A 14,833-nucleotide genomic window follows, 5' to 3' on the forward strand; every position below is an offset into this window, starting at 1 on the left:
ATGAAAGAATAAAAGAAAGGAAAATTTTATTTTTTCTTAACACACTTGTCACCAAAATGGTTTCAATATTATTTATTTTTGTGGTTTGCATGTAGCATGTCTTAAAAGTAGTACTATTCTTAATCTAAGTAAACTTATTCTAAATCAAGTCGTAAGTAAAAGAAAATCGAATTTCAGAAACCAACCCTGTATTGTTGAAAGATGCTGTCAAATAAAGTAGTCTTCATTTGACAGTTCACCATTAGAAGATTCTTTTCACCGGGGATTTCAAAAATAGGAAACCAATATTTTTTAGGTTAAAATATCGAAAATATAATAACTACCTTGAAAGACCAAACAATTCTTTCATATAAGCATGTGATAAATCTTTTTTTAAATATTCAGTTGTTTTCCATTTATTGTTTAGAAGTTAACAATATTTCCTTTTCCCCTCACATTGAGTTAAGTTTCTTAACATCTGTTTAACAAGCTTTATGATAAATTGCAATCTTTGCGCCAAACAATAAAATAACTGTTTTGTGTAAGTTGTTACTAGGGGTTGTTTCGTTCATTTTCATACTTGATTGGAATCCCAGAGCGTCCCATTTGTATAAGAGCGGGAACATCCTGACCAAGGTTTTGTTCCAGCCCCTGCCAGGATCTGTTGGTAAATTGATCCGCCGAACTGATTTGTGCGACCTCATTTCTTCCTTTCGATACTACATCCGTACACGTGCCATTTGTCTTTGATTCCTCATCGTCAGCCTTACGGTGCGGAACAGTTCTCGCCCTCCCCGTGATCAAGCTGACATCCGCCGGATCATCCACCTCATCAGTTTTGCACGACACTTCCTCCACGTCCGAGTAAAAACGACCATGGGGTAGCAGGTCGGGAAAGTTGGTTGTGTAACGTGTAAGCAGTTTTTCTTTCCACGCCTTATTCAGTGCCATCTCGGCCTCAAATACCGATAGCAGCGGTCGGAAAAAATCACGCGATGTAAAGATGTCGTTTTCCGGACAACCAACCAACACAAAACAATCAATGTCGATAAAATTCGCCAGCTTCTCGGGATTTACCTTTCCTATTGAGATAAGGTACGTGCGTACACCACGTGCTTTTGCCAACCGCTGTACTCTCGACACGATCTCGAGATAGCCTTTTGTAGACAGGGTAGCCACAACGATTCCGATCGATCCGGCATCCATACAACGTTCGATAGCATAGTATCTTCGACGTAGCCATTTGGCCGCAAAAACGTCTGTCCGTTCCAGCTGTGGGTCGGTTTTAGTTGGATCGTACAGATAGCATTGTGATTCTTCAAGGGATACTGCGGTATTGAAAAATGTTAAATTGTCACGGCCAATATATAACACCACACCGTTCGCGTTATGTGGCGTCTCTAATTTCCAGTAGAGTATGTCGGCCTTTTGGTCAGCTTCCGCTAAACGGGCTATTACCATGTTCGGAAACCGATCTATGAGCGTTTCCCTTATCTTAGCGATTGCGTCCGCGTAACAAACTTCGTAAAAACATGTAACTTTAGAGTCACTGTTTAGAGTATCAAATTCTCTCGATAGAGTGGCAATCAAATGTTCTTCTTGAAGCGTATATTGGAAGAACACGTACAGCACTGGGATGCGAGATACCTTGCTTAGACATGCGTGCCCAAAGTGAATTACACCGTCAGCGTTCGCATGGGCCGCTGATATCTCATCTACGCAGCAACTACCGTAGGATGTATCGGCGAGCACAAATATGCGCAATCCTTCAATCAAAGCTGATTGTAGCTCATTCACGATCTCCACGCTGTGGTGTAAAATAGTATCCGGCAGTTGTAAGGCAACCTGTAATCAGAAAAGTGAAAAGAATTTATAATCAGAAAGCTACTTTCGATACATGTGGCCCTGGCCAGATATATACTCGTTTCAGGTTGTGTTTCTCTATCCATTTCAGACATCGTTGTTTTTGCTCACTATTCCATATATCGTGCAATTGTACATTGTCCACAACTGAAACCGGGGACTGGTTTTGTATTATATTATCACTGGAACTAAATGCAGAACTCATTATTACACACGCTACAATTGTTCAATCGAAACGAAAATAGCTTCAATCCGCAATGTTTTGATTTGGTGTATCATGACAAATGCGGCCGCTGACATTCACCAAATGACGTAAACATAATTAATTTTCTTTTCATTTATGAGCAGCATTTCAAATTTGCCGTTCTTATTTCAATTCGTGTCCTTTTTACACATGAATATTATCGGTTACACAATAATACCGGCCCCAGCATCATTTCCCTTCTAAAAGTCAAGGATGGACAGGAATCGAATAAAACGGTAGTCATCAATCAATTTCCACGGTAACGTACTATGTAACAAATTCTGAACCATGGATTGGCAGTGAAGTAAAAAATCTCTCTCCTTCATTATGTTGCTAATACAAAACACCTAGCTAATTCTTCGTTCCAGACTAGATTAGCCATCGGTTTCCAGCTTTCTACGTTCGCAAATTTCATGGTTACATGGTAAATGTCATCCTTTATGTTGTGCACATCTTGTAACGTTCTATATTCGAAGTTTAAGTGTTTTTTTTTTATTTTACGTAAGTGGACTGGTTTGCAGGTTGAAAGCTAATTCATCTAGCTCAAGATTAACATAAGGCCCGTAACTTGTAAGAAAAGAGAGTATCGGATTAACGCTGCTGGGCAATGAACTCATCAGTTCAGCTGTTTTACAGGGATGTAAATTTAGATAAGGTCGAAACAATATTGGATGATGTACCATAGTAATAGCTTGGTACATTTCATTGGAAGGGACTGTTTCACTAATGTGTAGAATATTCCATGCTTCCTCAATGTTGAATCTTCCACCACCTTCAAAAGAAAAAAATATTAGAATGTGTGTTAGTTTACAGTTTTATGCATTTACCTTCGTCGTATATGTTGAAAAGCAAGGAAGGAACTTCATAACTTTCGTTGTAAAGAATGTGATACTCGAAAGACAAAATTCTACCGATATCTTTAACCGAAGCACTGGCTGGATCATTTTCGATCTCACTTTCCGGAAAATCATTCATCATATCACCTTCCGTATGTTGTACCGGATTTAAAGAAGTCCTTTCAACATGCTGCTTTTTCTCTAAACGTATATAAGAACGTTCGCGGTCGTATTCCCATTTCCACTGGCTTTTACAGTTACGTGAAGCAACGACCAACTGCTCGCAGTAGAAGGTAAAATCTCGCTCATGCATTTCTATTGCTCAATATACTTCAAAATACGTTCGTGGCCGTAGTTGCTCAGCATGTAGGTAAAACGTTATCACGATGAAAAACAGACAGAAGTTCCTGATATTCATTGAATGAGTGAAGCCGACACGTTACACTTTGATAAATTTTATCTTTTGTAGCTATTAGTTGAGTTTTCATCGCTCTGTTTCGGTGGCGGATGAAATTAATGAAATATCACTCTAAAAAAAGGAATCGTGTTTAGAATACGGTGTAAATATTGTTCAATACGCTCATCAAAATACTCACTTGAACACAACCAGACATGATTTCACGGTTAGATCGAAGCTTCTCATGAGGTATTCCAAATTTCTAAATATAGTTTGTTTGATAAATATTCCATTGTGTGATAATTTCTACTCCTAAAACAAAACAGCACCAGATTCTCGAGGGAAAACATTCAACCCATTTGAATGACAGACGCCGCTGTCAACTGTCATATGCATTTGTTTACCTTCCACTCCTTACAGGGGCGTCCACATTGTAGAACAGTGCAGTTATACGTAGCAAAATATTGTTTCGTATAACTTGTATGACACAATAAAATAAAAGGCCAGAAATTCTGGGTTCGTCTTCTAGCGTTACATAACATACGCTTAAATTTTGCGTATTTGAGAAATTCCCCAATGAAACAAATTGAATGGGTTTTACGTGGTTTGTAAATGGAAAAATCAAACATTTATTATGTCATACAAGTTATACGAAACCAAATTTTGCTACGTATAACTGCACTGTTCTACAATGTGGACGTTCCTTAAGAATAACTTACAGCAATTGCCATTATTGCAAACCACAACAAAAAGAAACAACGCCAAAAATTGTTGCGTTTTTCGTTTGGATTGTTTGTGGAATTAGAAAACTCTAAACTGCTTGTTTAATTAAATTTTAAAAGGTAAAAATAAACCGCAATATAATGCATGTGGTGATGGCGATATTGCGAGAGTAAAAGAATGGTTCTGTAACGCACAAAACCTCAACATCAAATCAACATAGATCGAAATGGCTCGTAAACCAGAAACACAATTACAAAACACTCCGGTCGATGTAATATCTGCTGTGAAGTTCTCACCGAAAATAAATAAGTTTCTGCTCGTTTCTTCGTGGGACACTACCGTACGTCTTTACGATGTTGTCAGTAATACCTTGCGACAAAAATTTATACATTCATCACCGGTACTTGATTGTGCTTTTTTGGTAAGTTACAGACATGTGTTATTTGCGTAGCAAACGTATTTATAATTGTATTTATCCCACGATATTGTTCACAGAATTCAACTAAAACCATCAGCGGTAGCCTGGATAATGTTGTAAAGCTATATGACCTTAATGCAAACGTAGAAGCTACACTGGGCAGTCATAACGCCGGAGTAAAGTGCGTGGAATATTCTTCCAAACTCAATGCCATCCTTACGGGCAGCTGGGATCGGACGGTAAAAGTTTGGGACGTGCGTGAAAAAGAATGCGTAGGCACGTACGAACAAAGTAATGGTAAGGTTTATTCGATGAGTAGCATCGATGAGAAACTGGTGGTTGCTACATCGGAACGCAAGGTGTTGATATGGGATTTACGCAAGATGGACAACTATATCGAGCGGCGAGAATCATCCTTGAAGTACCAGACTCGTGCCGTTCGTTGTTTCCCGAACAAGGAGGGTTATGTGATGAGCTCGATCGAAGGAAGAGTTGCGGTAGAATATTTCGATCCCAACCCAGAGATACAAAAGAAAAAGTTCGCTTTCAAGTGTCACCGTGCGAAGGAAAACGACATTGAGCTTATCTATCCGGTAAATGCCATCAGCTTCCACAGCGTATATAACACGTTTGCCACTGGCGGGTCAGACGGTTACGTTAATATATGGGATGGATTCAACAAGAAACGATTGTGCCAGTTCCATCTGTACGATAGTTCTATTTCAAGCTTAAGCTTCAGCGATGATGGTAGCACGCTGGCAATCGCATGTTCATACATGGATGAAGCAGAAAATGCACCGCAGCCACCACCACAACCGACTCTCTACGTTCGCTATGTAAATGAACAGGAAACTAGACCCAAATAATTATTGCACGATATGTCAGGATAAGAATTTTTGTTTGTAGTAGTCAATAGTTTCAACTGTACATGACAAAATTCCTTCACGGAAATATCCTTCTATTGCTTACCTATATTCTAAATATCATATTTATTTTTACAAGTTGTATTAGTTTAGTACGTTTGTAAGATTCCTTTTAATCGATATTACTTAAAGTATTTGTCAAATCGTGAAATTAGTTGTTTTGAAGAAAGTTCTACAATAAAACTTTGTATAACAAACGAGTTTTGTCTGCCATGAGCGGTGTTTTGATATTTTGTAGCATTCTTTTTCTATGCGTATCTAGAAAGGGCTATTTCTCTCTTGCTAGATTCAATTTAAGGTAATTTTAAAAATATTTGTTATTGTCTACTCCATTTCAATTATTTATTTTGTTTTTCTTCTAATAATCTGATGTAAGGGAAACATAAGCTCGGTAAATATTCTTTATTGTTGCGTTTAATTAAATTTATTTGTAAAACTAGTACGGAATCTGATCGTAAATCCATAAAAACAAAAACAAAATCATACAAAGCTTTACGTTGAGCCTAAAGCTTTGTCCATTTTTAGATGGTTTCTCACCAGATCTTCAACCAGAAGAAAAATGTTTAAAGTTCTCAACGGTGATGGAAGGTAAAAACACTTGAAAGGTTTTTGCTGGTCACACATCAGTAAAATAAATTTCACATACAATTTGCTATGTCTTACACTTTTTTCTTTGACATGGCTTGGTGAAGTTTTGGGGTTTTTTCTATCCTATATAATAGCATTGTTCTATCTATCATGGGATCCCGACAGGTTTTCCAACGTTGCGTTCAATGGCTCTGAACGACGACGAAAAAAAAAACCAGTGCCGGAGGCTGTTCTGATTCAATACACTAGTGATTGCAAATTGTTTTCTAGAAGCTTAAGTTGAGGAATGATTTTGTTCAGGACGTTCTTGGCTGTTCGCATTTTCCCATACCTTATAGGTGACTCTTTTTAGGTTTTCTTTCTTTTTTTTTGCTGTGCAAGGTAAATCGATGGTAGTCTGTGTTTCTTTATGTGAAAACGAATATATTTGTATGCAAATTTCATTCCTGAACAACAGTGAAATTGTTAGATATTCTAATATGCTTTTTTTTCTTCTATCCCTTTGATTCGGTTTTCAGCCAGGAGAAACCTTCTACAGCAAGTTTGTTTTGTTATGTTAGTGTTTTGTTGCCGTAGGACTTTTTAAATTTCGTAAAAAAAATTGCATCCTATACGCTGCTATGATAAAAGCTAATTCAATTCAAATAGCAAACCGTAAATCGGTGGTAGGGGGATGTCTGGTTTGAAGAGATTTTAAAACAAACAAGCATTTTGAATAAAACTAGTTGAAAGGCATATTATCAAGCAAAAAAGAAACCTCTTCTTCTAGGAGTAATGACATATTATGACAATCCCTGACAGTTATTTTTGTTGCGAGATTTTACGTCAATCCTTTCGTGTGACACAAGCCGCCTAACAAACTCAACCTGTCAATCTATAAACGTCAAACAAAACGCTGTTAACTGTATAAGTTGAATGAGTTAGAAAAAAATAAGAAAATGGAGGATAAAGAAAAAGAAAACAAAGGATGATAAGGATAAGACTACGGCTATTGTCTCGAGCACGGGGAAATACAAGTCAAAGGCCAACGATCAACTTCAATGCATTGAAACAGGAAAGGTCTCATGATTTCATAGGCTTTATTGTGCCTCCAGTTCTGTTGATGTCATCGTACCAGTGAAAATGTAGATCAAACCTGCTAAAGCTGTTGGCGCTTAATGCGCTGCAGGCGGCATTCTTTTAATAGGTTAGAGAGGAATGTTTGTTTGTTTTTTTTTTTGCTACGTTTGAAAAGGCTTTATCCAGCAGTAATGCAGTTCTCGAATGTGGGGAAAAAGACAATCAAACGTATATTGCGATTTTACAACGAGAACAGAAACAGTGTGTTCGTAACGTGCAGCAACTTACCGAAAGCTGTTGAGTTTATTGTTTCAATAGACCAGGCTTATTTGTTCAAGAGTCAGGGTTAACTTTTCACGAGTGGCGTCCATTGTAGTTTGGAGCGTTTTTCTGACTATGACAGCTGTGCAAGTAGGTGTTGGTGTGATACAACCCCATACTTTCTTGGTTGTGGCAAGAAAATAAAGCTATTTCTTATACCTTATGTAAATATGAGTAAAGTAAATGAAAGAAAAATCAATTAGACAACACTGAAATATTATTATAAAATGATAATAATTTGAAATTTATCATCTTTACCTAAAGGCGCCGATTTCTCACACGATAGAACCGGTATCAAATCTCATCCGGAGCGTTCTCACGACCTTGGACTATGGTAAGCATGGGTGCAATAATCTAAAAATGGTAAGAATGACCCAGTACGTCACAAATAGGAAAAAAAGGATAAAGAAAAAATGAACGATGAGCTATTCTGGAAACACGAAACGAACTTCGTACATCGTCAACTATCCATTCGCGTACGACAAATTACTATGGCAGACGTTTTTGGGGAGAGAAAGAGGGGGTAAGAGGGGGTAGCGCAAATCGTAGAATATTCATGCAGTAGTTCTGACGAGCTGTAAGAATGAATGCTATGTCGGTTGGATGGATGGTGCCTATGTTTTGGTTCTAACAGCATTTGACGCTCACTTCCGAAGTTCCACCAAACAAAAAAAAGCCCGAGCAGGCGCATTTCGGTAACAGCTAACCGTTCATTCCATTATACTTTGGACGAACTGCAGGATACTGTTTTTTGGGGTTGACATTTTTTTTCCTGACGATATTATTCCTATGTTCGACGAACATATCATGCAAAAGTTTGCTCGTAATGCTTGAATAGTTTAATTTGTTATTTAATTTAAAGCTCTAAACGTTTAATGCTTTAGCACCCTTTCAGTAAAATGTTCGATGGAGATGGAGGATGAATTTTTAAAATTGAAACGGTTCGGTTTAAATAACAGATAAACAATTGAAAAAAATGTTCATCCGGTTTTAGAGCGTGTGCGCTATTTGAGATATTCGTAGATATTCACTTCGAACGAGATTTTGCAAAATTAAGAAACGTAACAGCACAACACTTGACACCAGACACTTGAGTGGGGAAGAAAAACATAGTAAACGTGTCGCAACCGTCTCGTCTTACGGAGGCTCTCAGACAAGATAACGGAAAGCCTGCTTGTCGAGTTGGTTTTTGAAGACGATTCGCCCTCCCCCAAAAATCATCCACAAATGAACGCTTTTTTGAGTGTTGGTCACAATTTAGAGAGCCCTTTCACTTCCTTATAAAGTTGAACAAATGTACCTACCTTTTGCCAAAGGATTGATTTTTTATGAATTATTTTTCAGATTTGCTGGAAACTTTATTTGATGTGGCTGTAGGTGAGATTTGAATTGCTAACCGGGCTTGTTGATAACTCGCACGTTACAGACTTTGCTAGTGTATTTGAACATTGGGGAGCGAAAGTGTTTCGTCCAAAAGCTCAATATTATTTCACTGCTTACGGCGCAAAACCCATTCATGTAAAAGCAAACTCGAAAGTTATGAAAAACACACACACACGCTCGGTCAAAATCAAATTTAAACCGTTACATAAATTTCAAGCATTTCACCCCGGTTTCTATGTTACAACCAGGAAAGAAATGGAATTTCTGTTTGTCGATCTCAGCCGGCAAATCAGCAAACCTAAAGCAATCCACACACCCTTCACTAGAGCAGCCCCGTTTTCGTACCACATGTCTTTTACCGTAAATTCATCCTCCAGCTTTCCTTCGTCACATAAAATAGAAACGTTACGCTCGACGGGAAACGATTGAAACTAAAAAAAAAAGAAGTTAAAAATAAATTTCACAAGGTGTTAATACCTTTGATGATTGGTTAACGATTTTGTGCCACAACTTCACAGCGAACACGTACGATAAAGACGTAAACATACGTATTGGGCATACAGATTCGTTAACGGCCCGTAAAAAAAAACATTACAACATTTCGACAACATCAACGGGAATACAGGAAATATGTTTATATTGCCATTTATGGTTTTTTTGTGTGAAGTTGTGTGGGCCTTTAAAAAAGGGTGTTGTTTTGTGTGACATCTAATTTTGGTTAAAGGGTACAAATGGGGAAAAGTAAGGATATATAAATAATTTAAAAATGTTATTTAAAAACTGAAATTATTCATAATTATTTTTATGAGTAAAAAGAACAGCAAAATGTTCGGACAATATTACTTACTTTCTTTTGTATGCGGTTAGCTCAAGCTGCCATTGAAAATTGGTTAATATACAACGGTTAATACAATGGTTAATTCCACACGACAGGAGGAGGATGGAATGGAGGCGCCTAGTACTTTATACTAAAAACTATTCGATGGAGGCGCCTAGTAGTTTTGGAAAAGATGCGTATCATTCGTATGAATAAAATAGGAAATAATAACAGTAATAAAAAAATAAAAATGGGGGCGGCCTGGCTGTGTATGTGATAAATGGCGCCGGTTCCATACGATAGGACCAAGTATCAAATCCCATCCGTACCTTCCCCACGTAGGAAGGATTGACTATCCGGCTAGGTGGTAAAATAAGTCTTGATACGATCTGGCCGTTATTAAGAAACAAAAATAATTATGTAACACTAAAGTTTTATTTACTTAAATGACATTACTTGACGTCCCAACTCTATATGAATTGAATTATAATAAATTTGTACCTCAATGGAGGCGCCTAGTAATTTATACTAAAAACGATTCGATGGAGGCGCCTAGTAGTTTTGGGGAAATATGCGTATCATTGGTAGGAATAAAATAATAAATAATAAATATGATAAAATAACAAAAAGCAGCCTGGTCCCCACGGCAGGTCCTAGTAAGGTAAGCAGGTCTGGTAAGCCAGAAATGGCCGGAATGACCTTATAAGGGTTGTTAAAGCCAATAAGAGAGAGAGAGAGATTATAAATAACGATATTTTTATCATCGCATCGTTTGAAACAAAACAATCAATTGAGACACAGAGGCGTACATCGTTTCAATAGTTTATTATTCGTACAAGACTGCTTACATCTAGTTCACATCATGATTGAACCGATAACTTTCCTGTCTGGTTATCACATAAACATAATCTATATATATATATCTATATATCTGTGTATATAAAACATGTTATCTATACATGCTTTCTAGCGTATAAACTTAGTAAACATTCGATTAGCAATCTAGTTGAAGCAGATTTACGCAGTTATACAAGTGGATGTTTGAAAAAAATAAACTTTTCCATTCATCCTTATTGAATAATGTAATTAATGTGAAATTTGTTTCCATTGCACGCATTGTTGATGCTAATGGCAAATGATTACGATTTATTTACAGCGCATCAAATTGAGCATGCAGTTTGCTTCTCAGCTTTGTTTTTGATTCTGTTTCCGGCCAATTAATGTAAATTGCGTATTTTTTGTTGCTGTTTTTATCAAATCATTTGATTATCCTCGCTATTAGCTACAGCGCTTGAAGATGTGTCTATTATTGTTTGTTATTGTTTGAACGATCAGCACTCCATTTTACTTTGCTCAAGTCATTATACATTCGTTTATTGTACGACCTGCGTTTACCTGTTTGTTGTTATTGTTGTAAATAATGCTAAAAACCATGTACATTCTGTAGACTATTAGCTTGACCGCTACTAAATACTTAGTAGAACATATAAATTACACAGGTGTCACAGTGAAATACAATGCAATCAATGTGTAATATCTAACATGCTGGCAACAAATTGCAAAATGATTCTAATTTCTCCCTTTTGCATTCATTTATGTCGAACAATTCATCTGTTGTCCACCGATAATGGCGGGCTGTATTCGTACGTACACGTTTTACAGTGGATCATGGTTAGTACAAATGGTGCTGGTCAGTAAATTCCTTCTCTTGTTATTTGGCTTTTGGTCTCCCTAGCCAACAGGTGGGATGTCTGTCATTTTGTTTTAATAGGGAAGACGTCGTCTCGCACTAGACAAGATTTTAAAAACTAGAACATCAGATTTGTTACAATTTTTTTTAGATTTTGTAATATAAATCCAGTTGATCGTTTATAGCATAACTTTAGGAAATGTCTCTTAAATATCTGAATATGCTTGCTGTTAACAAAAAACATTGTAGGAAACATTTTGGAACTCATTGTAAAACATTAAATTACAAAACAACATAGTATATAACCTTTTTTATATTATTTATTAACAAATAAAAAAAGTAAATCCTATACCACCATTCCAAGAAGGAATTATCGTACAACGTTTGATTTTTTTTTCACATTTTACGGTATCACCGTGCTTATCCCTTTAAAAAGGATAAAAAGCAAAACATAATTTATGTTAATGCGTTTTGTTTTTGTGTGAAGTGTAATTTTTACCCATACAGTTTGTGCCATAGCACGGGTTTAACACAGTATATAAGGGATTATCGCGGAATGGGATTGTCGACAAACGACAAAATCCACACAAACCCGCACATAACGATCCTTTTCCTAATAAGGGTATGGAAGACATAAGGCATATTTTTAACAGATATTAAGTACTATACTCATACAGGTAATTAAAAAAAAAGTTTGGTTGATAGATTCACGGTGTACGATATCTGGTCAGGTTGTACTGTTGTCAGTAGTAGTGATGGGCGCTCCGGAATATACCCACTGCTCCCCAGCCGATTCTGAAGCCATGACTCTGGAACCACGGCATTCTGCATCAACGGCTCCAGAGCCGGTTCCGAATCGACTCCAGAGCCGGTCCCGAATCATCTCCAGAGCCGATCCCGAATCAACTCCAGAGCCGGTCCCGAATCAACTCCAGGGATTCTGAAGCCATGACTCCGGAACCACGGTATTCTGCATCAACGGTTCCGGAGCCGGTCACGAATCGACTCCAGAGCCGGTCCCGAATCATCTTCAGAGCCGGTCCCGAATCAACTCCAGAGCCGTTCCCGAATCAACTCCAGAGCCGTTACCGAATCAACTCCAGGGATTCTGAAGCCACGACTCCGGAACCACGGCATTCTGCATCAACGGCTCCGGAACCGGTTCCGAATCGACTCCAGAGCCGGTCCCAAATCATCTCCAGAGCCGGTCCCGAATCAACTCCAGAGCCGTTACCGAATCAACTCCAGGGATTCTGAAGCCACGACTCCGGAACCACGGCATTCTGCATCAACGGCTCCGGAACCGGTTCCGAATCGACTCCAGGAATTCTTAAGCCACGACTCCGGAACCACGTCATTCTGCATCAATGGCTCCGAAGCCGGTTCCGAATCAACTCCAGGGATTCTGAAGCCACGACTCCGGAACTACGGCATTCTGCATCAACGGCTTCGGAGCCGGTTCCGAATCAACTCCGGAGCCGGTTCCGAATCAACTCCAGAGACGGTCCCGGATCAACTCCAGAGCGAGTCCCGAATCAACTAACCGGTTCCGTAAACATTTAAATTATCAGAGTCGGTTCCTGAGTCGATTCTGGAATTGTTGCTTCGGAATCGGTTTTTCAAGCAGCTCTTTCGAATGAGCGGAGCGAATTGCGCTCTAAACAGCACGTGCCACACTCGGCGCTTCCTTTAGACCGCAATTCGCTCAGTAAAGAGCTACTCATCTTCCAGTTTTTATTTACGGTTAACTGTGAAAAAAAAACTGTAGAATGCGCGGCTCGCGATAGGAATGCTTTAGCTTACTTGTCTGCATTATTAATACAATCTGCTTTGTTTTACAGTAAATATGCCACAGCTGTGTGCGTGCAGCAGTTTAATTCTAACCGACATTTATTGGGAGAAGATGTAAGGATTTACTCGTAGCTGGATATTTACGCAGGTGGACTGTCTTATCGTGACGCGTGTTTGTTTCTGTGAGACCGTCCTGCTTCATACATCAAAAGCGTAGGTTTTAGCCATGAAGAAGATCTGTTTGTTTTGTTTTTTTTGTTATTCTTGTTGCTTTCTTATATTCAAAATCGTGGTAGAGTACAATTAGCTTCTCACCCATGTATATGTTGTTTCATAGACAAAAGAGCATGCCTTGTATCGTGAATAAAAGGATTTCCATATAAAGGTACTTCACATTTTTCTGCACCTTAGCTGTAAGTGCTGTTTGGAAGTACTCAAGAACATTGTTCCCTGTGCCGTGGATATAATGCTTCCTCGGGTATCTATTATGGTTGTATTTTGAATGGCATACAATTTATTTTTGTTTTTTTTTTTGTTAAATCTCGGTTTTTTTTGCCAAGAATATTGTCCAAGGTGTAATCCGCATAGATAGCTTGATCTTTTTCCATCGTGCATTATATTTACTTCTTGACCATTAGTTAATTTTCATATTTTTTTATTGCTTGTTGCAGACTTTTTAAATCATATATTGATGACAAAACATGCCATCTAGGTTACAAAATTTTCCATGATCGTAGCTTAATCTAATCGATCTAACACTTAATAGGGCAATGCGATTCGACTTCAATCTAGAGCGATCAGACTTTGCTTTGCAATGGATCGACATGCTGACAACCGGTTATCAGTATATCAGTTTTATCGTCCATAAAATTAAAAACATAATAATTTAGCGTAATCATTTGTTTTATGGTGCTTAGGCACCGAAGTTTTTGTTTTGTACATTTGTGCAATAATATTTACAAAATAACAAAACTGACACAGCTACTATTTATACCAAATGTTAAGAGCTTTGGATGGTCATTGTTGGTCGTTACACGCATATGAGTTTATTTAGAGGCAGATTTATACTAATTTGCCTGTATTTTATGTAAAACAAAGTAAAAAATAAATAGTTTTAACCTTTTTTTTAATTTAAAATTATGAGAAAATATACAAAAATAAATTTATAACTTCGAATCATTAACAGAAAAATATTAGGCAATCATTTTCGAGTTAGTAAAAATAAATAATTATCAGGAATTAAATGAACTTTGAACTTTGTGCTGCATTGTCTAATGTTTAAGGAGGCACCCGGTTTATATCAGGCCTTGGGTCATCGAAAATTCGGCCCCGTTCCCGTTCAGTGGTCGACGCCTGCCGCTGCACTCTTCGATTTGCGGTTCGCAGCCCTGTTGCGGAGGAGAAGCTGCAACGTGGCTGCACGGTAACGGATCCTAGCTGTTGTCCGATCGAGTTAATCGGGACCGGTCTTGGCATGGGCATTACGCCGAGACTGATATTACCACTGCCCGTCCGAGCACTGCCCGTGCTGCTAACGATAGGCGATGCGACAGTGGTGGGTGTAGACTGTTGATTGGTTCGCTGTTGCAAAGTACCGCCAACCTCCGGTATGCCATCGCACGACACATCGACCAGACGCGACCGATGGCGGTAGTAGTGATTGTTGCAGTAATGGCGATGCTGACGACAGTGGTGATGATGGTGATGCCCGGATCGATTTTGCTGCCCAAGCACCTGGCGATTGTTACGACGCTGATAGCTATTATCATATATACTACAGTTCTGTAACGATAGGCGAGAA

The 14,833-nt window shown here is 38.3% G+C and overlaps 4 protein-coding genes across 8 annotated transcripts in view; 1 reads left to right on the forward strand and 3 right to left on the reverse strand.

Annotated features, from left to right (window-relative positions):
* Positions 1-367: 367 nt before the first annotated feature.
* Positions 368-2,134, reverse strand: LOC125772995 (2-(3-amino-3-carboxypropyl)histidine synthase subunit 2). Its single transcript, XM_049444224.1, has 2 exons — positions 1,901-2,134; positions 368-1,824 (listed from the first exon to the last, which is right to left on the reverse strand). Exons 1-2 carry the CDS (start codon positions 2,045-2,047, stop codon positions 532-534), a joined length of 1,440 nt encoding a protein of 479 aa, XP_049300181.1. The 5' UTR covers positions 2,048-2,134; the 3' UTR covers positions 368-531.
* Positions 2,135-2,548: 414 nt separating this feature from the next.
* On the reverse strand, positions 2,549-3,698 carry LOC125773666 (ubiquitin-like-conjugating enzyme ATG10). Its single transcript, XM_049444417.1, has 3 exons — positions 3,519-3,698; positions 2,914-3,451; positions 2,549-2,858 (listed from the first exon to the last, which is right to left on the reverse strand). The coding sequence occupies exons 2-3, from the start codon at positions 3,233-3,235 to the stop codon at positions 2,584-2,586; spliced, it is 597 nt and encodes a 198-aa protein (XP_049300374.1). The 5' UTR covers positions 3,236-3,451; positions 3,519-3,698; the 3' UTR covers positions 2,549-2,583.
* Positions 3,699-4,044: 346 nt separating this feature from the next.
* LOC125773181 (mitotic checkpoint protein BUB3) lies at positions 4,045-5,542 on the forward strand. Its single transcript, XM_049444306.1, has 2 exons — positions 4,045-4,463; positions 4,538-5,542. Exons 1-2 carry the CDS (start codon positions 4,269-4,271, stop codon positions 5,324-5,326), a joined length of 984 nt encoding a protein of 327 aa, XP_049300263.1. The 5' UTR covers positions 4,045-4,268; the 3' UTR covers positions 5,327-5,542.
* Positions 5,543-10,357: 4,815 nt separating this feature from the next.
* Positions 10,358-14,833, reverse strand: part of LOC125772686 (dopamine receptor 2) — a 41,909-nt gene continuing 37,433 nt past the window's right edge. For all 5 annotated transcript variants that reach the window (XM_049444163.1, XM_049444160.1, XM_049444159.1 and 2 more), the window contains one exon: positions 10,358-14,814. In XM_049444163.1, the coding sequence (XP_049300120.1) occupies positions 14,311-14,814 (504 nt within the window). In that variant the 3' untranslated portion in view covers positions 10,358-14,310. The remainder of the gene's footprint in view (positions 14,815-14,833) is intronic.

Source organism: Anopheles funestus, chromosome X (assembly GCF_943734845.2).
Source record: "Anopheles funestus chromosome X, idAnoFuneDA-416_04, whole genome shotgun sequence".
NCBI classification, from domain to species: Eukaryota; Metazoa; Arthropoda; class Insecta; order Diptera; family Culicidae; genus Anopheles; species Anopheles funestus.